The sequence below is a fragment of the Panicum virgatum genome, chromosome 2N (genome assembly GCF_016808335.1).
Source record: "Panicum virgatum strain AP13 chromosome 2N, P.virgatum_v5, whole genome shotgun sequence".
Lineage (NCBI taxonomy): Eukaryota > Viridiplantae > Streptophyta > Magnoliopsida > Poales > Poaceae > Panicum > Panicum virgatum.
The window spans coordinates 35147416-35172021 of record NC_053146.1 but is presented as its reverse complement, the minus strand read 5'-3'; the positions used below and the strand labels follow the sequence as shown (position 1 = coordinate 35172021).

General features: G+C 47.9%; 2 protein-coding genes across 2 annotated transcripts; one reads left to right on the top strand and one right to left on the bottom strand.

Moving 5' to 3' along the window:
- Positions 1 to 5759: 5759 nt before the first annotated feature.
- LOC120660264 (WAT1-related protein At5g64700-like) lies at positions 5760 to 6960 on the top strand. The gene is made up of 3 exons (XM_039938685.1): positions 5760 to 6167; positions 6286 to 6437; positions 6566 to 6960. Exons 1-3 carry the CDS (start codon positions 6039 to 6041, stop codon positions 6747 to 6749), a joined length of 465 nt encoding a protein of 154 aa, XP_039794619.1. The 5' UTR covers positions 5760 to 6038; the 3' UTR covers positions 6750 to 6960.
- Positions 6961 to 10682: 3722 nt separating this feature from the next.
- On the bottom strand, positions 10683 to 12539 carry LOC120660263. The gene has a single exon (XM_039938684.1). It carries the CDS (start codon positions 12431 to 12433, stop codon positions 10943 to 10945), a length of 1491 nt encoding a protein of 496 aa, XP_039794618.1. The 5' UTR covers positions 12434 to 12539; the 3' UTR covers positions 10683 to 10942.
- Between the last annotated feature and the right edge of the window lie 12067 nt (positions 12540 to 24606).

Sequence of the window (24606 nt, the reverse complement as noted above, 5' to 3'; positions counted from 1 at the left end):
TTGCACGGTGCAGTCTCGTCGAAAGTGACTTCACAAGTCTCTCTGACGATGTTAGTATCAATAATAAGCACACGGTACGCTCTAGAGTGAGAAGCATAACCGAGAAAGACACCGTCAGACGAGCGAGACTCAAACTTATCAAGATTTCCATCTTTCAGCACAAAGCACCGGCAACCGAAGACTCTGAGATGGTCAACACGGGGCTGGCGTCCAAACCGCAACACATAAGAAGTCCTGTGCATGAAAGCATGCAAGAAAATACGGTTGGACACGTAACAAGCGGTGTTAACCACCTCAGCCCAGTATTTACGAGGAGTCCTATGCTCATCGAGCATCGTCGTCGCCATCTCAACCAGCGTCCGATTCTTCCGCTCTACAACTCCATTCTGCTGTGGAGTGTAGGGAGAAGAATACTGATGTTCAAGCCCTTGATCACTGCAAAAGGCGTCAAAACGAGTGTTTTTGAATTCTGTGCCATTATCACTGCGAATCGCTCGCATGGCCTGTGGTAGCTCGTTTTTCAACCTCAAGATCAAGTCTCGAACAAACTCGAAAGCCTCATCCTTGGTTCTCATGAAAAAGACCCAAGAATAGCGAGAAAAGTCGTCCACAATCACAAGAACGTACCACTTCCCACCAACAGACATCACCCTAGAAGGACCCACTGTGTCCATGTGTAGCAACTCTCCAGGGTAAGCGGTCTTCACCTGATTAACAGGCGGATGAGAAGCGGCAATCATCTTCCCATGGCGACACGGATGGCAAACAAGGTCCTTTTCAAATCTCAATTTGGGCAATCCTCGGATTAGGCCAAGTGAGCTAAGTCTCGACAACAAATCGAAGCTCAAATGTCCAAGTCTCCTATGCCACTTCCACAAATCAGAAGAAGGACCAGCCATCAAGCAATGAGAAGGGCCAAAAGGAGTTCCAGAGAAGTCAACTAAGAAAACTCGATCGCGAGGTGTAATCCGGCAAACCAAATCTCCTCTGGAATCCAAAACACGCGAACAACCCTCCTTGAAGCGAACCTCAAACCCCTCATCAAGAAGTTGCGAAACAGAGAGCAAATTAAAGCCAAGATTCGAAACCAAAGCAACTTCTCTCAGGGTAAAGCGATCAGAAACTCGAACAGCTCCAAGTCCACGTACATTTCCTCTTCCATTATCCCCGAACACAATGTACTCCTTTGAGCGCATCGGGGTGAGGCTGGAGAACCATTTGTCATTTCCGGTCATGTGGCGCGAACAACCGGAGTCCATGATCCACCTGTTCTCCAAGCCTCCGACCTGCACATCAGTAGTGAGACAAGGGATGAGCAAATGTCTCAACACTGGGGTTAACAAAGTGAGAAGCAAACCAGTGTCGAGCCATTTGCTCTACAGAAGGGTTAGCAAAACCAGACAAAGCGTATCCCCCATCCCGTCTACCGCGTGACTGATGAACACCACCGCGAGGAAAGCGTGGAGCCTCAAAACCTCCTCCAAAGCCTCGGTCCCGTGGTCCATAGCCATACTGAAAATGACCAGGAGCACGGCCGGCAAAGCGACCACCCGCTGGAGCACGGTAACCACCACCGTCTCCCTGACCTCCACCTACACGGCGCGCCCTAGCATCTCGCCTATCACCACGCCGAGAAGGACCATGCACCCGAGCAGAGTACATGTCCGCGTTCCGTCTCTCCTGCTCTCTCCTCATAGCCCGCTTCCTCCTGAAGCAAAACTCCTCCAGGTGACCTTCCCTGTCACAGAACTCGCAGTGATACTTCACCTCACGCTTGGGAGGTGGAGGCCTAGCCTGCGGACGGGGAGGAGCAGCCCTCTTCTTCTGGGCAACCTGGGCTGTGGTAGCAGGGAGCGTGTCGAGGGAGTTCCTCAGCTCATTGGGCTTTGGAACCCAAACCTGCTTCTGCGGAGGTGCTTTCGGTGGTTCTTTAAGCACACCATCCGCGGGGTCAACAAGCGAAGGCTGCGTGCTCGTGCTAGCAGTGTTTCCAGCAGTCTTGCCGATCTTACCATACAACCTGTCAAAGTCTGACTTCGTGTATGTATAACCGACCCCAAACCCATCACCACGCTTGAACTGCTTGATCATCATGCCCAACTGCGGCTCACTAGCAGAAACCCAACTAAGAATCGCCCTAAGATAGGTATTCTCATTCTCCAGGTTGGCTTTCTCTATCGCAAGATTATCCAAATCAGAGATCAAACCAGGGCAAACAGAGCAGTCAATAGGTGGGTTAGACTCTATGACCTTAGTCTTTCCAAAAGACTTGATCAAAGCGTTCTTCTCTTCTAGCTCCAACCTAAGCGTGGGACAAATCTTACAAGCACCAAGCAAAACTGGCCTAGACTTCATCTCCTCTAGCTCGCACACAACAGTAGCAAACTTAGACTGCAACGAAGCTAGATCAGACTTAAAGATAGGACACTCCTCGCATTCAAACACATCACTAACAATAGGAGCATCCTTAACCAATTCTAGTTCATGCTTGGCCTTAGCGAGCTCATGAGACACGTCAGCAAGCGAAATCTTAGCAACATCTAAGTCTGCAACATTCTCATCATGCTTGGCACGGAGGGCAACAAGATCGTTCATGTGAGATATGCAGCCAGCGCACTCATCCTCACTAGACTTCTCTCTAGCACAAGCCAGCTCAGCTCTAAGCTTTCTACGCTCTCTAGCTGCTTCCTTAAGCAGCCTCTTCTGGTTGTCGAGAGCGGCGTACAACTCCCTAACCTCTGTATCAAGCAGGTCAATCGTGGAGTTTACCTCTGAATTGCTCTCGGATCCAGGAGAAGAGCCAGAGTGTGTCGGTGTAGCGTGTCCACCCGAAGACGCACGAGCACCATTGGCTTTGCCTGCCATGGTGCAGAAGCTCTTGCGCCGACCGGCCGCCAAGCAAAGACCGATGAAGCCGGTGGCTTCCTTGTCTCGCTTCTTCTTCTTCTTGTCGTCGTCGTCGGAGGTCGGTGAAGAAGAGCGGTCGGTGTCGGAGCTCTTGTCGAGGTCGCTGAGCTGCGCCAGGAAAGCCTTCTCCCGCTTCTTGGCCTTGTACTGGAAGCGCTTCTTGAGTGACTCCTTGTCGAAGCGTCCTCCCCGGTCACGACTGCGGTGCTTGTGGTGCCGATGCTCCTTGTTGGAGCCTCCCTTGTCACGGTCGCGGTGGCGGTAGTAGTCGAAGGAGTTGTTCTGGCCACCACCTGGACTTCTTGGGGCAATCGGCGACGAAGTGGTTCAGATCGCCGCAGTTGTAGCACCCGGGGTTCTTCTTCCTCTGCCTGTTGTGGTAGACGCGCTGGAACTTGCTGATGAGGAGGCACAAGTCGTCGTCGCCCAACGTCTCCAGCTGCTCATCTGAAACAGAAGGCAAAGAGGCAAGAGAAAAGCCAAGAGCAGAGTTAGCGTTAGAGCTCGATCCACCTGGGCCAGTCACAAGAGTGACGCTCTTGGAGGGAGGGGCACCATTGAGCTTGGCTCGTGTCTGGTTATCCACCTCCGTGGCTTTGAGCTTGCTGAAAAGCTCGTTCACCGTCAGAGTCTCATAGCCAGCAGACTCAATGATGGTGTTCACCTTGAGATCCCACACAGAGCGATCAAGTGCGTAAAGCAACTTGAGGGCCTTCTCGTGCTCTGTGTACTCAAGGGCACCAGCAGATCTGTTCGCATTGACCTTGTTCACAATCGACTGAAAACGACTGAACATCAGGTCAATGCTCTCACCCGGCTCCTGTGTGAAGTTCTCGTACTCACGCTGGTGAGTCTCGAACAGTCTGGCCTTCACCTGAGGTGTACCCTCGTGGTAGTTCTCAAGACACGTCCAAATTTTGTGGGCTTCCTGAAAACCCTAGACGCGTGAGAACTCCGCACGAGAAACACCAGCGAACAAGGCATTGACGGCCTTGGCGTTAGCCTCGTGCTGGGTCACCTGATGAGGTGTGGTCCGAACAGCCAGCACCTCGTAAAGCTGGTTCGTGGTAATCTACCAGACATCGGCTCCCATGCTCTGCAGGAAGGCTCTCATGCGAACCTTCCAGTAGGCATTGTCCTCGCCGGAAAACACCGGGATCTTACCAAGACTCGCCATGGTCGCCAAGTGGTTTTCGAACCGGTTAAGGTACTGAAAACCTCAACCAAGCTCTGATACTAATTGTGGGACCGAAGCCGGCGACCAGAGGGGGGGGGTGAATGGGAGCCGATCTAAATTTCTTCCGAGATTCAAACCGTCGGCCTATATCCCGAAAATCACCCAAGCCCTCAAGCGTTATGGCCAAAGTTTGGAATAGCTATGGAAAAGCTAAACCAACACAAAAGGCCTCGAACGAGCGAGCGAAACCACGAAGCAAATCGGAAGCGAATTGGGAAAACTGCAGAACTGATCTGCCTGGACCGGTCTGACCGGTGCGGTGGACCGGTCTGACCGGTCGTGCCTACCGGTCTGACCGGTAGCACCCAGAAAACTCCCGAGAAATTGGATTCAAACGGTGAATCTCGAACAAACGACCACGAAAATCGGTGAAACTTGGGGGATTGCTTCGCCCCTATCCCGTGAACAAATCCCCAAGAGATCTCGGCCTAAAGATCAACGAATCTTGAGAATTATGGGGAGATCAAAAGAGATTGGGGTTTTCTCAAAAACTCAGGAACTCGAATTCGAACCAGCCAGTGGTTCCAGAGGGTTTAAGACTGGGTTAGAAGCACGGGAATCACAGCAAAGAACTCATAACCTCCTCGCAATCAAGTGCACCAAAAACAAAATCGAAATCTCATCAAACAAGGCACAAAACGAGGAGATGGATTGATTTCAACCGCCCAGAGGGCACGAGGAGGTTAGGGCCTCCTTTCCCAATCAAATCCACAAGAGTTCTCACACAAACAACATTCAAATCTACCCTAAATAGATGAACAGGGAGAGAGAGACGCAGGGGCGGCGACCTGGGGAACAGAATAATTCACGGACGCAATACAAAAGCCGCACTAGACCTAACACAAGTGAAGGGGTATTTATACCCGCGGGACCGGTCAGACCGGTATGCTGGACCGGTCAGACCGGTTGGTTAGACCGGTCAGACCGGTGCCAGGGACCGGTCAGACCGGTTGGCCTGCAGCACCCCCTGTACACGATCTCATCCGACGGCCGAGGTTCTTTCTTCGAAACGAAGTCTTCTCCGCGATGCCGCCGTCTTGATGAAGATCTAGTCCGCGGTTTTGGAGGGTCCGCGAAACCCGGTTATGTGGCCGGTTTTGAGAAAACCGCCAAAACCTCACGCGCGGGAAGATTCCCGCCTCCGCGCCGTGGCCCTAGACGCCGTTCCCGCCTCGGCCTTCTGACGGCCCTAGACGCCGCCCGACGCCCGTCACCTCCTCACCCGCAGCGAGGCCCTAGACGCCGTCGACGCCCGTCGCCTCCGTCAGTCCCGAGACCGACGCCCGTCACCTCCACGACTCGGCGTCTTCAACCGCCGTCCGCCTCCTTGGTTTTGTGGCGCAAACCAAGAAATCCGCCTTCCGTCGCCGCTTGCGCCCTCGATCCAGGAGTGGACGCCACAGCTGCCGCTCGGTCCGGGCTCCGGTCCCGGCTGCCCTTCATCGCCGTCCACCGCACGGTCCATCGGCCACAGCACCTCCACGGCAGCTCCCCGTCGACACTCGACGTCCGTGTACCTGCAATCCAAAGACCAAGCGCACGATCACACCGCACGGTTGACAATTCACTCATCACAAGCAGGATAGAGTACTCAACATTCCTCACAGATGCGTATTAATTCCGCATCTCTGATGAAGGTGTTTTTTTTACTTTCTTACATAGTTGGACAAGCCACAGCTCGAGCTTGCCGGCGCTAAGCGGCATCATTTTTTATTTTGTTTTGTTTTGTGAAAATGGCATCACCACATGTTCTAGACTTGGCGGTGATGCCATTTTTATCCTGCGGTGATGGTGTGCTCTGTGCTAGCGAGTAATTTCTAATTCAGTTCTTGTTCATCTATGCATGAGTTAATTTCACCTGCAGGCTAGAATCCTCAAGGAGTTCCCTAACAGGATGCTTGTGGCCGTCTCACTCTGCGTGTTCAGCGCACTGCAGTCGTTGGTCATCGCGGCAGTGGCCGAGAGGGACTTCTCTAGGTGGAAGCTCCGGCTGGATGTCAGCTTGGTCGCCATCGCCTACAATGTAATTTAATGATGATTGCTGTGCCTACTATGGTGTTTTACTGTCGTTTCCAAGGATGATTGCTAATGCATGAGCTGCTTGCATTGGTGGTGCATGGATGGATAAATCAATGAAACAGGGTTTTCTGGTCACTGGAGTGGCGTACTACCTGCAAGCGTGGTGTGTGGAGATGAAGGGCCCCGTCTTCTTCTCAGCCTGGCTCCCTCTCTACTCCGTCTTCACTATGTTTTGTTCCTCCTTCTTCCTGGGAGAGATTGTTCACCTCGGCAGGTAACCAATGCAAGCACAAAACTTACGAAAATAGCAACAAAGGAGTACGTTTGACTGATCATAAATCGTGGGAGAAATAGTAATTCGTTTCTATCTTCTTCCTTTCTATTTTTTTTTTCTGAGGGCAGTATGTTGGGTGGGATCCTGCTGATTGGAGGACTTTACAGCGTGTTGTGGGGTAAAAGCAAGGAGAGTGAGTTTGCATCATGCAGCGGCATGAATACGATAGATGGTGCACAAGATGTGCAGGAGCACAGCAAACCTGACGCAGATATGGAAGCAAAATCAGCAGCAGCAGGTGGACAAGTCTGATGGATCGCCGAAGCAGTTGACGTGCTGATTACCTTACACCTTTTTGTTGTGGGAGATGCCCGAGCCCTTAGACCATTGCAAATACTTAGTGCAATGCACCACCATCCATAGTACATAAATGCGGTCATGTGGATAATTAAGAAGGGTGCTCGAGTATTTTTCTTTTTTTTCTATGAATAAATACTCCTAGCAACTTTTGCAAACTTACTCCTTTGTTCCCCGGCCATGACTAACTTTTGCAAATTACTCATTGCCTTGACTAATTCCCTAAAACGTTATCTTGGTATGCCATCTTGGTGGTGAAATTAGCCATTGGGACGAAAGATAATTGAATCACTAAACTTGCCTTCTTATGGTTGCGGATACCAATTCATCAGTTTTTTACTGTTGCATGCGTTTAAGTGTTGAATGCATGCAGCTATCCATACGCAAGCATGCCTTAATTGCTCCCTCTTGTTCGAAATTTTAATTAACTGCAACGAACCTCCATAGAGGGCACACACTGCATGCAGAAAAAAAATTCAATGAACTTCCATAAAGGGCACACACTGCCTGCAGGAAAAAGTCATGCACGTACGGTTTAATTGATCATCAGTCCTTGGACAATCATGAGATGGAGCGCGGTGACCACGCCTATCCACTTCACATCAGTGGTGAGGTGACAGTGTAATTGATAGTAATGACATCCCGACATTAAAATGAGCATTGCATGAAAATCGTATCTAGGTTGCATGACTTTTACTACTCGTGATGAAAATGGAGTAAAAAGTTATATAGAGTTCTCCTCGGAGAGCTCCGCCCAAAAAGCGGGAGCACATGCTGAATATTATTTGTTGAAACTTATTTTTATGGTTGTGGGATGGATTTGCTGACGAATTACTATCAATGATGTCATCGGAGCTTCGGGAATTTTTACAATTGAGGCGCAAAAGAGGTGGTTTTATGGTTGTGGAGACTTACCAGACGTCGGGCTGCGAGCACTACCGGAGCGCTAATATATAGAATTTAGTTGATGCATGCTGGAGAGTGTGGATAACTAGAGTTGGGTGGCACCAGGAACGCCAGTGCACCAGAAAGGTTAAGAGATCCTCTTGATGTGTTTTCCTTCTTGATCTAGCTTGGCAGCTCAATCTACCTTTTTTTCTGGGTAGTCTTCACATACTTAGGTCCTGTTTGTTTGAGCTACAGCTTTTGAGCTTTTTTGAAAAGCTGTTACTGACTTTTTAGTTCTGAAAATCCAGTAATTACTTTTAGAAGATATGTTTAACTTTCTAAGCTCAAAAAGTTATGAAAAGCTAAAAAAATTGAAGCTTTCAGCTTTGCATATAAACTTAGCTTCTCTGGGCTTCCAGCTTTCCAAATGCCACATCAGAAGTTCGTTGTTTGTTTGAGTTTCTAGCTTTCACGCTGAGAAACTGTCAAGAAGCTCAACATACAGGCCCTAAGTCTGTTCATACATACAAATATAGAATTCAGAAATAAAATTTGTATTTGTAATGTGATGTACGTATACAGGGCCTGTACAAGTGCTCTGAATTTTCGCTTGGCTTGGCGGCTCTGATTTTTCCATCATTGATGGCTATAGATGTCCTCAATTCTTGGCTTGGACACGTGCAAAGGCTGGAGTCCAATCAGGGCAATATCTCTACATTTGCCCCGAGCGCACATGCTTAATGCCAGCGACGTCCTGTGACGCTCTCAACTACATATAAGTGTGCACAACAAAACCTGCATCTAAAATGGCAGATACTGTAACATAAGCTAAGGCACCAAACGTGAGCATCAAACGTGCGTTTGTTACTAGTTGTTGGAATATAGGTGGATTGTCCATCTCTCCCCATCTGCTTAAGCTTTTGGGTTGAACTGGTTGATGCATGCAACTCAATATGGTATCAAAGCCAAATGTCTCGTGTTCGAATACTGATTAGCACAATTAAATAAAATAATTGTTGCTCGCTCCTATTACGTCTATTACGTTTGAGGCTTGACGGAGCCTCCAGGTTAGGAAAGTGTTGGAATATAAGACCTCATGCAGTCGTCGCACCGTCGTGACTTGGAGAGGATTGCCGGAGGCTGCTAGATCAGCGATGGGGTCGGTCGAAATAGCGGCGAGTAGGGCGGTTGCGCGCCGCCCGCCTCCGCCCGCCTGGGCGTGGGGAGATGACGGGCGAGCAGGGATGGTGGCAGAGGCGTGGAGCTCGAACAAGATTAGCGATGGCACATTCAGTACCGGTCAGGCTAACGGTTACCGTCTCGCTGGTACTAAGTGGAGGGCCGTCTAGTACCCATTGCAGCAACCGGTACTAAACACGCCACCTACAAAAATAAAAAAAATAATACAAACCCACAAATTTTTCACACATAAATGTGGATTCGAACCCACGATCTCTCCAATATAGCTTCCTTGTTATCCCACCTATGTATCACATATGGTTGGGTGGGAGATGCATCCCTTTTGAAGTAACCCATAGAGGATCATTTTATACCGGGCCAAGACACCGGCCGGTGGGTGGTGTCGTTGACTAGTACTAAATGACCACACCATTTTAGTACCAAGCACAAACACCAGCTGATACTAAAATTCGATATTTAGTATCGACCGGTGTCTTGGCTCGGTAATAAAAGAGTTTTGAGGACTTTCAAATTTGGACTTAGTAAAAATGGTTCCGGTGCAACATTAGTACCGGACTAAAATTAACCGGCACTAACCGAATTGACAAAAGCTTATTTTTCTAGCAGTGAGCGCCGGAGCCGGAGAAGCGGTGGTAGGCGAGGGAGCTGGGCCGGCCCGTCTACGCCCCTCCTTCCGCTTCTATGACGGGCTCTGCGACTGCGAGTAGTGTGGAATCATGCAGTTCAAGGCCAGCAGCAGCAGCGCTGTTACTGACTGATGAATTAGCTAGTGTCGTCAGTATCGATCCAACGAGTGTGATCCCACCTGAGTACCTGACTGATTTCTTGCTTTCTCAAGCAGCAGAGAACATGAATTCTCTGATTTTCCAATTTCCTCTTATATGTTATCTTCGACAGACATTAGGCATGGGTTATCGATCATCCTTTGTGCCTGTGATTGTGCCTAATGATAGCTTAACATGAAGTCAACGGGCACGCGAATTTATACAACTTGCTTGATCAGTCTAAATGGATGGCCAAGATCCCCCGTGTATTGCTACACCACCAGCCAAATTAAAGGTACCGCTGCCTTTCAAGTTTCGGTTGAATGAATCAACTCGAAAAATCCCTAATAAAGACCTAAAGTTAAGGATTTATCAATGGGTAATGTTGCTCCAATACCTAACCAAAGAGCTACTGCAGTACCGATTAAAAAAACGGTCGTAGCTAAGTAGCACCTCCGTCTCGCGTGCCCGGTGCTCCCCAAGGATGACACTGGGATGAATTCCTACACAGAACTTATATATGGAACTCGTCTAGACAATTTCTCTAGAAAACTTATATATGGAACTTCTCTGATTAAAAAAATTCCATAAACTTCGTACCAAACTTCATAGTAGAAAGCTTACCTGCAGAATTCAATAGAACTCTTCTCTAGGACTTTTTATATAGCAACCCCAACTCCACGTCTGTACCATGGCGTAGCTCAATGCCTATATATACCATAACTTTTAGGTTTTAAGTCAACACCTACAACCAACTCAATATAATTTTAAGTCATATTGGGAACGAATTCGGTTCAGGTCATATTCAAACTTTGACCAATATGATTACATACTAACTAAATTTCATCCACGTATAACTCAATTTCATCACTTAGCTCAGATGACCCTGCTATGCAGATCAAATGTAATTCTTCTTTCTCCCTCTCATATTCACAATGTTTGGATGAATCAGAGCTCCAAAACCAACAGTCTTCATTTAGGATGTGGAAAAGTGTTGTATAAGCCGCAAACCCATGCAATTTCTTGGGCTAAATTGTCACTCCCAAATGTTTTGTTTTTCTAACTCAAACAGCAAGTGAATCGAATGAGATAAGATTTGATGGCATTATATGCTCCAAGAACATTTAATTCAGTATCACATAAGGCAATGAACAGCAGTCATAATTCTCTCAAATCATAACAAGATGGTATGTATGAATCCTAGGAAAATTAAAGACTAAGGTCAGCAGAACACATACATAGCATTCCATGCCTCCATGGTGTATCAACCTTCTAGTCGCACTTTGTGGCCATTGTTCAACCTTCTGTCAAGTGAGTACTGACAAGAACCTGTTGTATCTTATCAGCAACAATCCTTGCAACAATTTCTGGAGAGAACTTGTCCATCATGTCCTCCCTCGCCTTCTTCCCTTTACTCCTTGCCTCCTCTCTAACACCAACGACACGTCTCATTAAAGCCCTCAGATGATCAACTGATGGTTCAGCGCACAGGTGGCCCTTAAATGGTCCTTCCGTGACCTCAGTCAGGCTGTCAATGCGCAATGGGTACCCATTTTCCTCAGTCAGATACTCCGTTGGGCCTGACCAATTCGTCACAATCACCGGCAGAGCCATGGCCATGGCTTCGACCACCGGTCTGCCCCACCCCTCACCGCGGGTTGGCAGAACAAATGCATCAGCGGCTTTGTACAAACTTGGAAGTGAAGACTGTGGGACATGCTCATCGATAACCCGGATTTCAGCCCATCCTTCCACAGGCTCCTTAATGCTGGATTCCTCCACAAATCTGCGGATTTTCCCAATGAAGTTCGTGTCTGAGTGGTAGGCATTGATTAGGAGGTAGAGTACCACATCATCAGCTCCAGAGAACTCCTGCAAGAATGCCTTCAGCAGCACATCCCAGCCCTTCCTCTGTTCCCATTTGAATACACTAAGAAACACAAAGCCTCTGCCTTTGGGGTCACCATGTTCCAATCTCGAACCTTCAGGCACCATGACAGGCACACCAATCGGTAGAGGAAGCGCCACATGATTCGCTGGATCAAAGAACTCGACATCCACCGCCTGCACCACCTTGACAACCTTGGCACGATCCACGCCACTCTTCACAAATGTGGAGACATGAAAGTCAGTCGGCACCCAGACAGCGTCCATCTGGTTGCACCGCCTGACGTGCTCCGGCGAGACACGGTCAGTCTCGAACATAGTCCGGCCAATGACAAACGCTGGATCGTCGTACCCGGTGGGCGGGCAGGGCAAGGCGTCGTACATTGGCGGGTACCACGCGCCGGGCTCACTGTGGCAGACGACCACGGCGCGCGCAAGCTCACAACGCGTGGCGGCGAGCCTGTACGCCAGCTTCTTGGACTGCTCTGGCAGGCCGAACCAGAACTCCGGCGACTCGAGGTCGCCGTGGTGGGCGATGGCGAGCGTGAAGTTCCTGCCCGCCCCCACGGCGGCGTGCGCGTCAAGCGCCGCGACGTAGGACCATGCCTCGGAGCAGTATCCGCCGCCGGAGACGAATGGGGCCATCCACAGAACACATGGTGGGCGTCCCGCGTCGGGGGAGGGGTCGGCCGCAGAACGAGGTTCTTCTGGGCGGAGAACGGAGGCCTTCGACCCGAGGAGAAGGCGGAGGAACCGACGGGGTAGCGGGTTCGTGGAGGCGCCCAGGAGGAGGGCGACGGCGACCGCGAGAAGGGGCGGCGCCAGGAGGAGAAGGCGGCGGCGGCGGTTCTTGGGTTTTGGGTCTGGTTGGGCTGTTTGGGTGGGGGGTGGGCCTGGCATGGTGGCTGGCTGCGAATCTGGGTGGCGGCGAGCTCAATCGTCGGCGACGGCGAGTCGGCGGCGAGCCACACCGATGTGCGCAGGTGCGAGTCTTGCCAGAAGAGTAGGGAGAGAGATTAATTTGATTTGTACTACCTACTCCAATGTTCTTTTTTTCCGTTCTAAATTATAAATTATTCTAAAATTTTTAGAAAGTCAAAATCTTTCAAATTTGATCAAATTTATATAACAAGATATTAACATTTATGATACTAGTTAAATATCAATATATTCTTTATTAGCTATATTTTCATAGTATATCTATTTAATGTCATAAATTTTTGGATTTCTCTCTACAATTTTAGTTAAATTTTAAAATAGTTTGGCTCTTCAAGATTTTTAGAATAACTTATAATTTGCAATGGAGGGAGTAGCACACTAAAAAGGAAAAGGAATTTGGTTTTCGTGCATGAACACGTGTTAAACAAATGTTTCTAAAATATAAACACCAATAACACACTAAGAAATGACCAGTTGCGGTCAAAACTATTGTTGGAATATAAATAACAGCCTGACATTTATTGCCGCACGATAACAGCTTCCATAAGGATTAAGGATACATTTGAGAATTGGGATGATTTATGCCGGCTCTGGTTTCGCATACTTTATACGTACTGTATACTGAGCTACACATAGTAGGATGAATCAAAATAGAAAAAAATAAATTCTAATATTTTTAGCTTCACGGGATTTAGCGTCGCCAGTAAAACCGTTTCGGATCGGACCCTCCTAAACCTATGCCATTTGCAAAGCCATGAACTCTAATTCAAGTCTTAGCAATATCTAGACTACTAAAAAGCCTATAGTGTCCTCAGCTGCCATCATGTCTATACTGGCACAACGATGGTGGGTGAGCACCCCATCCACCGCCACCCACCATTTGCCGCTGCCCAATCGAGATGCATCGTTCAAAATTCAAATCCTCCATTGTTCCCTACAAAAGGCACCGAACTCCTTTCAATCACCATATAACATCTCCCCCTCTTCCTCACACCTTTGCGTTCCTCAGCATGCATCACAAAACGGGGGAGGACCTCCATCGCACAGAGTTCTGTCATCGCCTTACGGCGAGGAGGACCTCCTCCACCCGCGAGAACGGCGACATCTGCGGCCGCCACTAAGCGGGTGAGCATTAACTCCACGGCAACATCCTTGAAATCGACTCGGTGCCATACAAAATCCCCAAAATTACAAAACCCCCCAAAATCTAGGTACGCCGCCAACTGAGTCGAGGAGTTGTTTGGGTGAGGGTCGGAACCAAGTCTAGCGCCGCCGCCAGCAGAGGCACCTTCGACGACGCCTTGTAGGGGCGAGGGGGTGTGGGTTGTGTCATGGGTCGAAGCCAAGTCCAGCGCCGCATGGTGATGGGGGTGGGGTTACGGTTTTTAGGGGAGCACCAGGACGCTGATGCAACCGTTTCGTTGGTCTGTGCAGCAGGGAGTGGCTGAGTTGGGTGGAGGATGTGGTGGTGGTGGGGTTGCGCAGCTAGGACCATGAGGATGCTGCGCCGCCAGCATGACACACACACAGAGGCTGAGTGGGGGCCCGCCGGGTGGGGGGTAGCATTTGGCCGCTGGAGTTGGATCTGTCGGAATGGGGAGGGTTGGGTGAAGTTTGGGTTTTTGCGTGGGCCAAAATGGGCCTTTGCGGACCAGGCTGACAATTCGGAGAGAGAGTGGGTTACTTGGGCTGCACTACGTGGAAACCTCAAATAGGTAACACGGCATAAGTAACGGGCTCTAGACGCCCGTTACAAAGAAGTAAAACTGTAACGGACCACAAACAATGCGCATTACCAATAATCCTAGCAGGGCCCAGCCCGACCACGCCACCACAATGCCCATTACTAATAATCAACAATAGTAACGGTATCTGCACGCAACCATTACGAATGAGGACATTATCAGTAATGGTTTGTTAAAGACCGTTACTAAAAATACCAAAATGCATAACGGTTGGTTTAACACCCGTTACGAATGGCACTGACATGAGTAACGGTCTGCTATGACCGTTACCGATATCTTGTTTTCGTAACGTGGGAGAGCACCCGTTTCATATGTTGCTCAATGCCCGTTACGAATGGCTCAGACATGAGTAACGGTCTGCTATGGCCGTTACCGATGTCTTATTTTCATAACGTGGGAGAGAACCCGCTACGTATGTTTCTCAACGCCTGTTACAAATTGTCTAGCAATGATTGAGGTGGAGCACTGTAGCAATGATTGACGTGCGTCATCATTCTAGCACTGTAGCCTCTCGATCGCCGGCGTAGTCCACCTGGCGCCGGCGGTCCTTTGCCACTGAGACTGCCGCCGCTGTGCCCGTCGGCGGTGTCTCTGCTGCGACTGGTCGCACTCCGGCTCCACCACCACCAGCGCCCGCCGCACTGCTCCTCTGCTGCGCCCGCCAGTGCCTCTGCTCTGCTCTGCGACCGCCGGCGCTGCCTCTGCTCGCCCGGACCATCGACCGCCGCTGCTCTGCTCTGCGACTGCCGCCGGCGCCTCTGCTGCGACCTCGAGCCGCCTCTACTGCGAGTTGGCTCCACTTGGCTCTACCGGCGACCCTGCCGGCACCTCTGCTCCACTTGGCTCCACCGGCGACCCCTACGGTAGCTTGGCTCCACCACATGGCTCCGTCGCGCCACCGTGTTCCCTCCCCGCCGCTCCTACAGCAGCACATTGAGAGGGTATGTAATTTGAGCCTCCTGTTCCTCCCAAGTAGTTGGCAAACCTCTAGTAGAATAAATATTTATCAAATACAACAAAAATACTCTTGTTGATCCATGTTTTCAAGTTTTTGCTAAAGCCTTTGTAACACTTTGTTTCATAGTACAAATTTGACCAATATGAAATGAACAAAACATCTCGCAGATGGCGGTTGATCGGACTTGGATGTACAGTCAGCCCCGAGTTTGGGAGACCTTCCTAATTGGGGTTAATGGTTTCCTTGCTCAAGCAGAGGCGAACATGAGAAATCGGGGTGTGCCTTCAATGCATTGCCCCTGTGTTGACTGTCTGAACCAGAAGAAGTTTGGACAACGGGACAACATTTTCCATCATTTGATCACACGTGGATTCAAAAAGAATTACATGTGTTGGAACAAGCATGGTGAGGAAGGCCTTAATGAAGACGAAGATGGATGCCTTAATGAAGATGTAGCGCGACGCCATGCTGAAGTCCATAATGAAGGTGAAATGAGTAACTATTGACTTTACTCATTGATTTCTCATTGTTACAGGGTAGAGCATAATGGATTAACTCTTTGATTTGTCATTATTATAGGATAAGAAGAATGTGGCAATTATGACTTTGAGGAAGATGAAGCATTCCCACCGGGCGTGATGCAGCTTGAGGAAATGACTGACCAAGAAGTTACGGGTTTCAACTATGATGATTTACTGCCTTGTGTGAACAATGTTGATCAAATGTTGAGAGATGTTGAGTTTCAGGGCGTGTACACATCTTCAGAATTATCGAGGCTGAAGCAATTCGTCGAAGATTCAAAGAAACCCCTGTACCCTGGTTGTCACAAGTACTCTCGGCTTTCTGGTGATCTCAAACTTCTGCAGCTTAAGGCAAGTCATGGTTGGACCGACAAAAGTTTCAAACAACTATTAGATCTGCTAAAAGACATGCTACCAGAGGGAAACCAAGTGGCCGGGTCTATCTATGAGGCTAAGAAGATAATCTGTCATTTGGGTTTAGAGGTGGAAAGAATACATGCATGTAAGAATAGCTGTGTGTTGTTCCGTGGAGAGTATGAGGACCTTGACAATTTCCCTAAGTGTGGGTTTGGTTGTTTCAAGAGGACAAAAGATGGAAGAGATAATAATGCTGAGGACGGGAACGAGCCCGTGGAGATCAGAGGCAGGAAGGGTAACAGAGGGGGTCCTGTGAGGGTGGCATGGTATTTTTCACTCATTCCCCACTTGAAACGCATGTTTGCCACACGAAAGGAGGCCCAACTCTTGCGTTGGCATAAGGAAGGCCGTAACAAGACCGGGGATGGCAAGCTTAGGCACCCAGCAGATGCAGCACAGTGGGGTAACATTGATGCCCACTTTCCTTGGTTTGAAGAAGATTGCAGGAACATTCGGTTTGCTATGAGCACAGATGGGGTGAACCCATTCGGTAATCAGAGTTCAACGCATAGCACCTGGCCTGTCGTGTTGTCAGTGTTGAACCTTCCACCGTGGCTCTGCAAGAAACGTAAATACTTGATGTTGTCAATCTTGGTCTCGGGGCCAAAGCAACCCGGTGACCGTATTGATGTGTACTTGAGGCCCTTGGTTGATGACCTGCAGACACTTTGGAAGCCTGGTGTGAAGGATGTTTGGGATGAGTTTGAGCGTAAGGACTTTACGTTGCACGCCATGTTGTTCACCACCATCAACGACAACCCGGCTCATCGCAACCTCTCCGGGTAGAGTAAAAGGAAAGGTGAAGCTTGCCCCCACTGCTTAGACGAAACCTACTCATTGTGGTTGAGAAAGTCGAAGAAATTCGTCTTTTTGGGGCATCATCGTTTCCTCCATAAGAAACATTCATACCGGAACATGGATTGTCAGTTTGATGGGGAAAAGGAGAATCGAATGGCGCCTCAGCATGTGTCTGGAATGGAGGTCCACTTGCAAGTCAAAGACATCAAAACTATTGTGGAATTACCTAAGGATGCTATCCTTGGCAAAAGAAAGAAGCGAGATGGTGAAGAAGAAGAGGAGCAGGGGATGTGGAACAAAAAATCAATATTATGGGAGCTAGAGTATTGGCAGCTATTGGATGTACGTCATTCGATTGACACCATGCACATCAAGAAGAATGTGTGTGAGAGCATGTGTGGAACATTGTTACAACAGAGGGCAAAGGAAACGATCATCAAAATGCAAGGGAGGATCTAAAAGATATGGGCATTAGGTCGGAGCTCTATGCAGAGGAAACAGACACGGGGATGGTCCTTCCTGTAGCTGCAACCACATTGTCAAAGACGGAGAGAAAATAATTCTGCGAGTTTTTGCATGGTTTGAAAGTACCTTCAGGTTACTCATCGAACTTCAAGAGGCTAGTGTCGGTGAAGGACATGAAAATGAATTTCCACTTGATGAAATCTCATGATTGCACTTAGAGGTATCAAGACAGTACTAGTTCGCGAGGCTGTCATGAACTTGTGCTTTTTCTTCAATGCGATAGAACAGAAGGTGATTCACGTGGATGCACTATCGAGGTTACAAAGAAGGCATTTTGAGACCCTATGCTTGCTTGAGGCTACTTTTCCACCAACATTCTTTGATCTCATGGTCCATTTAACAGCACATCTTGCGAAGGAGATCTTCTACCTAGGCACATCTTACCTTCATCAAATGTTTCCTTATGAGAGGTTCTATGGCTTCCTCAAATCTTTGGTACATAACCGGTCTTTTCCTGAGGGAGCCATGGTTCGTGGCTATGGTACCATCGAAGCAGTGGAGTGGGCCATGGGTTATATGGACCCCCAAAACCCCATTGGTGTGCCTCATTCACGGCATGAGGGTAGGCTTGCAGGTGTTGCGACCTTGGCAAAAAGTCAATCACTCTTGGTCAAGATTCCTTCAACAAGGCTCATTTCATCGTGCTACAACAGACCGACATAGTTACACCGTATGTCAACGAGCATTTGCGACACCTACATGAAGGTAATCCTAATCGAAATGAGGCTTGGGTTGCAAAGAAGCACATGCAAGGCTTTAACACTTGGTTTCGAGATTATGTCCAGAAAGGCAGCACTGCTATAACCGATCATGAGATAAGAAAACTAGCAGCGGGGCCATTATTCACTATTACAACATACCAAGCATATGATATCAATGGATACACTTTCTACACCATGGCCCAGGATGCCAAGAGCATCTATCAAAATAGTGGTGTGCGTGTTGATGCCGTCGACAACAATATGGAGACAGACACATATTATGGTTAGATAGAGGAGATATGGGAACTTGACTATGTTGGATTGAAGGTAGCCCTGTTTTGGTGCCGATGGATCAATGGGAAGAAAGGTGTGACCGAGGACAAATATGGGTTTGTTAGTGTTGATCTACGAGTTTTTGGTTACAAAGATGTCGTTTGTCTTCGCCAAGGATGTGCAGCAGGTGTTCTATGTACCCGACCTTGCAAAGAAAAACTGGTATGTGGTTATGCCTGGGGAAAAAAGGATTGTTGGGGTTGAAAATGTTGTTGAGGAGGAGGAATACAACCAATTTGATGAAATTCCTTCCTTTGACATGCCATACGTGCCCCGACTCTTGGCAGATGAAAAAACACCATACTTGCGACGCGACCATCGGGAAACCATCAAAGTCCATAAAGCAAGGAAAAGCAAGCTTGATGTATTTGTATGTGGATTGGTGATTTTTGAATCCATTTGTAATATATGATGTGGATTGGTGATTTTTGAATCCATTTGTAATATATGATGTGGATTGGTGATTTATGAATCCATTTGTAATATATGATGTGGTAAATTCAGACATGGTGATTGGTGATTGGTAATATTCAGACATGCTTGACTTGGTAATATTCAGATCACATGCTTGACTTGGTAATATTAAGTCTGTTACATTCTGTCTGTTGCATTGTGTAGTTGGTCATTGGTAACGGGCATTACGAATGTGCCCGTTACAAATTAGTCATTCGTAACGGGCCTTACGAATGTGCCTATTACGTATGACACAATTCCCAGTATGGATTTTATAGATCTGATCACAGAACACAGATCACAGAGCACAGAGCACATATCAGATCACATAACGGGCACATTAGTAATCTGTGTCATACGTAACGGGCTTTTAGAGATCAGATCACATAACATAGATCACAGAGCACAGAACACAGAACAAATGACACATGACACAGCTCATTTTTAGAGATCACATAACATATACACACACACACACAGAGACTCTTCAGTTTTTCACAAGTACATATATATATTAGCAGGAGCACATGACCAATTGGGCACACACAGAAATGGACAAAATCGGTGTGCCTTAGAACATGGGCAATTAGAAAGTATATGAGGCACACACAGGCATGGACCAGTTCAGTGTGCCTTGGTCAACCTCTAGCCTAAGAACATGGCTATTACACAGTCTACCAAAATCAGACATGACCATTGGAATCCAAACCAAAATGAAAACAGGCCTGGTGGATTAGATGTTTCTGCCACCTCTCTGAGCCTTGATCGCTGCTTTCAGTGCACGCTCAATGGCCTTCTTCCTTCCTCTCTCCCCAGCAAGCTCATCTTGAAGTGCCACCACCCTCTCATGTGAGTCTGCTAAGGTGTTGTGCAACTGCATGATGGTCATTTGATCAAAAGGTACCTGCAAGACAAAGTTTATCAAACAGAAACTAAATACCATGAATTAAATCTAGATTTTTTCATACACAGAAACTAAATACCATGAATTAAGTTCATCAAACAAACATTAAACAGAATATATGGCAAACAAGATCTAAAAATTCTCTAACTTATATATCAGCAAGATCTCAGTAACATGTTCATCCAGTAAAAATTTCAGAGCTAAACTATGACTAGGTCTACCAGCAATAATATATGAAGTTCACTAGTAGATTTAAGAATCTTTACCATTTAAGTAAGTAAACGAGTTCAAATAGAGTTCATATTTTTACCAGGTGTTTCTAACAACACTAAGATTAGCATACCCAAAAATCAAGCCTAGCCACTGAACTAAACTACCAGAACATTCATGGTCTATTTATTCTATTCTTTTTCATAGATTAAAATGTGGACAGATTCTGATGATTCGTTGCAAGGATTACCTGAGACACGTTGGAAGGGCCCTTCCACGCAGCAGGCAGCGACGGCGGCGAGGTGGAGTGGGAAGCACAGCCGTCCTCCACCTTGGGCCCGAAGCCCGGCGGGTAGGGCGGGAGGGGTCCCGGCGCCGGCTCCTCTTCGGTCACCTCCACTTTGGGGGTTAGGGCAGGAGGGGTCCCCGCGGCCACCGTCCCTGCCGCGGCCGCCGTAGCCGCGGTCGCTTTTCCCGCGCGGGTCTTCGTCCCCGTGCCCGCCGTCCCCGCGGCCGCCTTCGTAGCCGCGGGCGCCTTCCCCGCATGGGCCTTCTTCCCCGCGCTCGAGTATGCCACGCCTGGCTTCTTCCCCGGGATCCAACGGCCGTCCTCCCAGAGTTGCAGGGCGACCAAAGAATGCCTCTTGCGGGGAGACATCGCCACCGGAGACAAAGAGGGAGACGACGAGGAGAGGAAGAGGAAGACGAAGAGGCGGAGGGATCGAGGGAAACGAAGAGGAAGAGGAAGAGGCAGAGGGGTCCAGAGGCTGCAGGGTGTTGGTTATAGAGTCTGGCCTGGAGCATTGGTAACAGGCATTAATGTGACCATTACCAATACAGTTACTATTTGTGTAGATACATTTCAAACTGCTGACTAAATGAACTTACTCACATAGCGCAGCGGAAAGGCTTTTCAGTGTGGATCAGGTCGGCCGCGGTTCGAATCAGGGCAGTGCGCCCAAATTTTTTGATGTTTTGTCGACCGAAAAAAAACCTCCAAAAAAGAGTGTCAGTGGGGGGATTCGAACCCGAGACCAGAACTTCATGAGGTTCAAGCACTACCACTCCGCCACTTCGTTGTTTGTTGCACTGTACTGAGTTTTCTATTTTTTTACTTAGTTCTACGCTGCGGGCCAGGTGGTAGTGCGCGGTTGCCTCGGGGCCAGGTGGCAGCGCGCGATTGGCCCAGTTCTATTGCCCCGGTTGCCATTTGTCCTTTTAATCTACAATTAAAATTTGTAACTAGTATTACTCGGTCATACGGAATCCAAATTCGATGTTTTTTTCCTAAATTTTTCTAAAATCACCCTCCTTCCTTTAATGATGCTTTCAAGTACATATTCAATTTATCAGATTCTATTTCTATACCTGACCTTGTTTGACCTAAATAGATATTAGAAAACACATTTGTTTGACACTACCATTACCTTGTACTTCATCGTATTTTGCAATATTAAGGTGAGGACAAGGTTATGTTGAAATTTGACATGCATACAAGTTCAAACATGTGGTAAAGTATGGAAAACTTCAATGTTGGAGTAACATTGCATGGAACTATATGGAAGATGTAGGCATTTGTACACAATGCGTATTCTTCCTTCATCGAATCCATTTGAAATTTTTATGTAAAGCTTATGGACCCAAATTATGTTGCCACATCAATTTGTAGAACTTTTAGACCAAGTTAAGATGTTTTTAAAATTGTTATATCATATTAATTTATACAAGATGCATCATATTGTAAAGTAAGTTACATTCTTAGTACACAACTATGAATTATGTTACTTTATTCAAATACTATATGTCAAATGATGAGTTGTTGACATTTTTAATGAATTTTTAGGGGCTGTTTTCTGAACTCTAAAATTAATGGAACATTCAATTTGGGCTGTTTTTCTTTTTGAGTTGTGAACAAAACATAGCAGATCCAAGGGTGATCCATATCTTCGATTATTACCTCTATTTTTATCTTTCCAAAAATATTTTTTGTTGAATTTTTGTACTAAAGTAGCTTAGGCATTTGAAGGTTCAAATTTTAGTTTGAAAAAAATGATTTCGGGCCCACGCGTCAGCGTCACAGGCCAAATCAAACCGCAGGAGCCAGCCGGCCGAAATTTTGGAACCGCCTTGCGTGCCTTGGCCACGGGCCCACGCGTCAGCGTCTGTAGCCCAAAACAAACCGCTTCTCCGCCGCCGAACCAAATCAAATCCTCTTCTCTTCTCCTCCTCCGCCGCCCTCCTCTCCTCCTCCTCCGGCGCCGCTGCTCTCCTCCTCTGGCCCTGCGCTCCTCCTCCGCGCAACTCGCCTCCTGCCCTACTCCTCCGCGCCACTCGCCTTCTCCTCCCGGCGCCTCTTCTCCACTTTGTTCCTCCTCGAGCCGTCGCAGCTAGGGTTTGAAACCCTAACCTGACACGACGCCGGTGAGGCGGCACCTGGCGTGACGACGGCAACCCGGCTGCTGCCGTGACGACGGCGAGGCGGCTCCTGCCTTGACGACGGCGAGGCGGCTCTTGCCGTGACGACGGCGAGGCGGCTCCTGCCGACGACGACGCATCCCGGCGACGGCGACCCGGCCACCTTAGGCAATGACGCGACACAGCCACCTCGCGACAGAGGTAAGGGCTCCTTCCTCCAATTTTAGAGTCTAGAATGATCCAATTTGGCCAACTACCGAGCAGTAACTTCCTGAGGAGTGAAAGTGTCCTACTGAATGATTAGGGATGATGCATTAGTGAACGTGTTCACAGTTTCTGCTCTCACATGCTACGTTGTTGTGGATTTGGGTAGGAATTGCCTATATTAGTTACACGAACTAGTTAGACATTTTTGTGCTACTAGGGAGAAATGCCACTTTGATGTGGTTTTGGGTAGAAATTGCCTTGGTTACAGAACCTAGAAATTGCGTATGTTAGAGAGAAATGCCACTTCAATTTTTATGCTATTAGGGAGACATGCTATTTTGTTGTTGTTTAGGGTCATTTCACATAGGATTAGCAGTCCTTTCAAAACTGTGAGCTAAGCTAATTTAATTTTTAGGCCAAAGCATGTTTCACAGTTAATTTGTCTGCCATATCTTTATGTTCAAGAGAACATGCCTCATCTGCAATTGAAAAGAACAACAATTTTTTTGGTTGTGGTTTAGTTGTTTAGGGGTGTCTCTTTATTTCATATCTCACCACCTTTTTGCTGTTGTCTAGATTTATAGTTTTTTTCCTGTCATAATTATACTAACTGATTGCTCTATCCTATTCTTGCCAAAAAGCCATAGAATCTACACTTCATTGCTTTGATATATAAGCATTGCTTGCCACTGTCAAAATGATTAGTACTTATCCCCAACTATTATATAATTATTGATGCTTTGCAACCTTACTTATGTTGCTCTACTGACACACTTGTATATAATCTATGCAGTTGGCCTCATCAGCAAGTTCCACTGGTGATAGTGAACCTGGTACACAGGGCAATAATGCACCTGAGTCAACTGATGCAAATTTCAACAGTGCAGCTGCTTCACAGGCTCACTCCTCACAAACTGCTGGGAGTAGCACTCGAGCACGCAAGTCACGGACACAAACCAAATGGCCAGAGGACAAAGTGACTGCAACTGGACTTGATGATGATGGTTGGCCTACCCCAAATGCTGCGAGGTAAAGATTCGTTACGGTCTGTGGCCTCATTGCCCGGGAGAGGGTGTCAATCAACACAAATGCTGAGGATCTCACACCAGAATAGAGGAGAGATCTGTTCACTGTTTTGGAGGAAAAGCTAGAGTACCCAGCTGATCTGTCCACATCTGCTCGTGATAAAGCATTTAAGGCAGCTATGAAAGAGATTGCGAGTTTGCAGCGGTGATTCAAGTCGCATTTAAGAGCAGATTTTGTTCGGCAAGACGAGCTTCCCTATGAGAAGCACCCCTTTTTAAAGCAGGAAGACTGGGAGGAGTTTGTGGAGACAACCAATTCTCCGTTGTTTGACCATGTGAGGCAGGAGATGAAAGAGAAGAGAGCCAAGCACAATAAGCCACACAAGATGGGCAGAAAAGGTTATCATGGTAAAAGGAAAGAGTGGGAGGAGGAGGATACAAAGCTTGATGCAGAAGGAAAGGAGAACCCTTGGGAGCAATTTCCTGGACGTTCGAGGCCATATCTGCGGGCAAGGTCAGGGAAGGCCACTAGTGAAAGCGGGAACATAACATTCGGTTCCCCTCTGGTGGCGGAAGTAGCAGATAAGGTGAAAAGAATTGCAGCTCAAGCTACGATGGTTCTTTCACCGGGGTTAGGGAGAATGATGTTCTTACTGAGGCACTTGAGAATCCAGAGCATAGAGGTCGGGTGCGAGGCGTGTCAAGTTCACTTGGCTGGGGTAAAGGGTTTGGCGAAGAGTGTGCTAGAATGTACAGGAAGAAAAAGAGGAGGAGGTCTGATGTGGACAAGGAAGGGATCGTTGGTGAAGCAATCACCAGAGTTATGGAGTTGCTGAGAGTTGTAGGCGTGCACATACCGGATGGTCTGTGCCTCACCCAAACTGGAAACAACAGTAGGTGTGAGGAGGATTTGCACATTGAC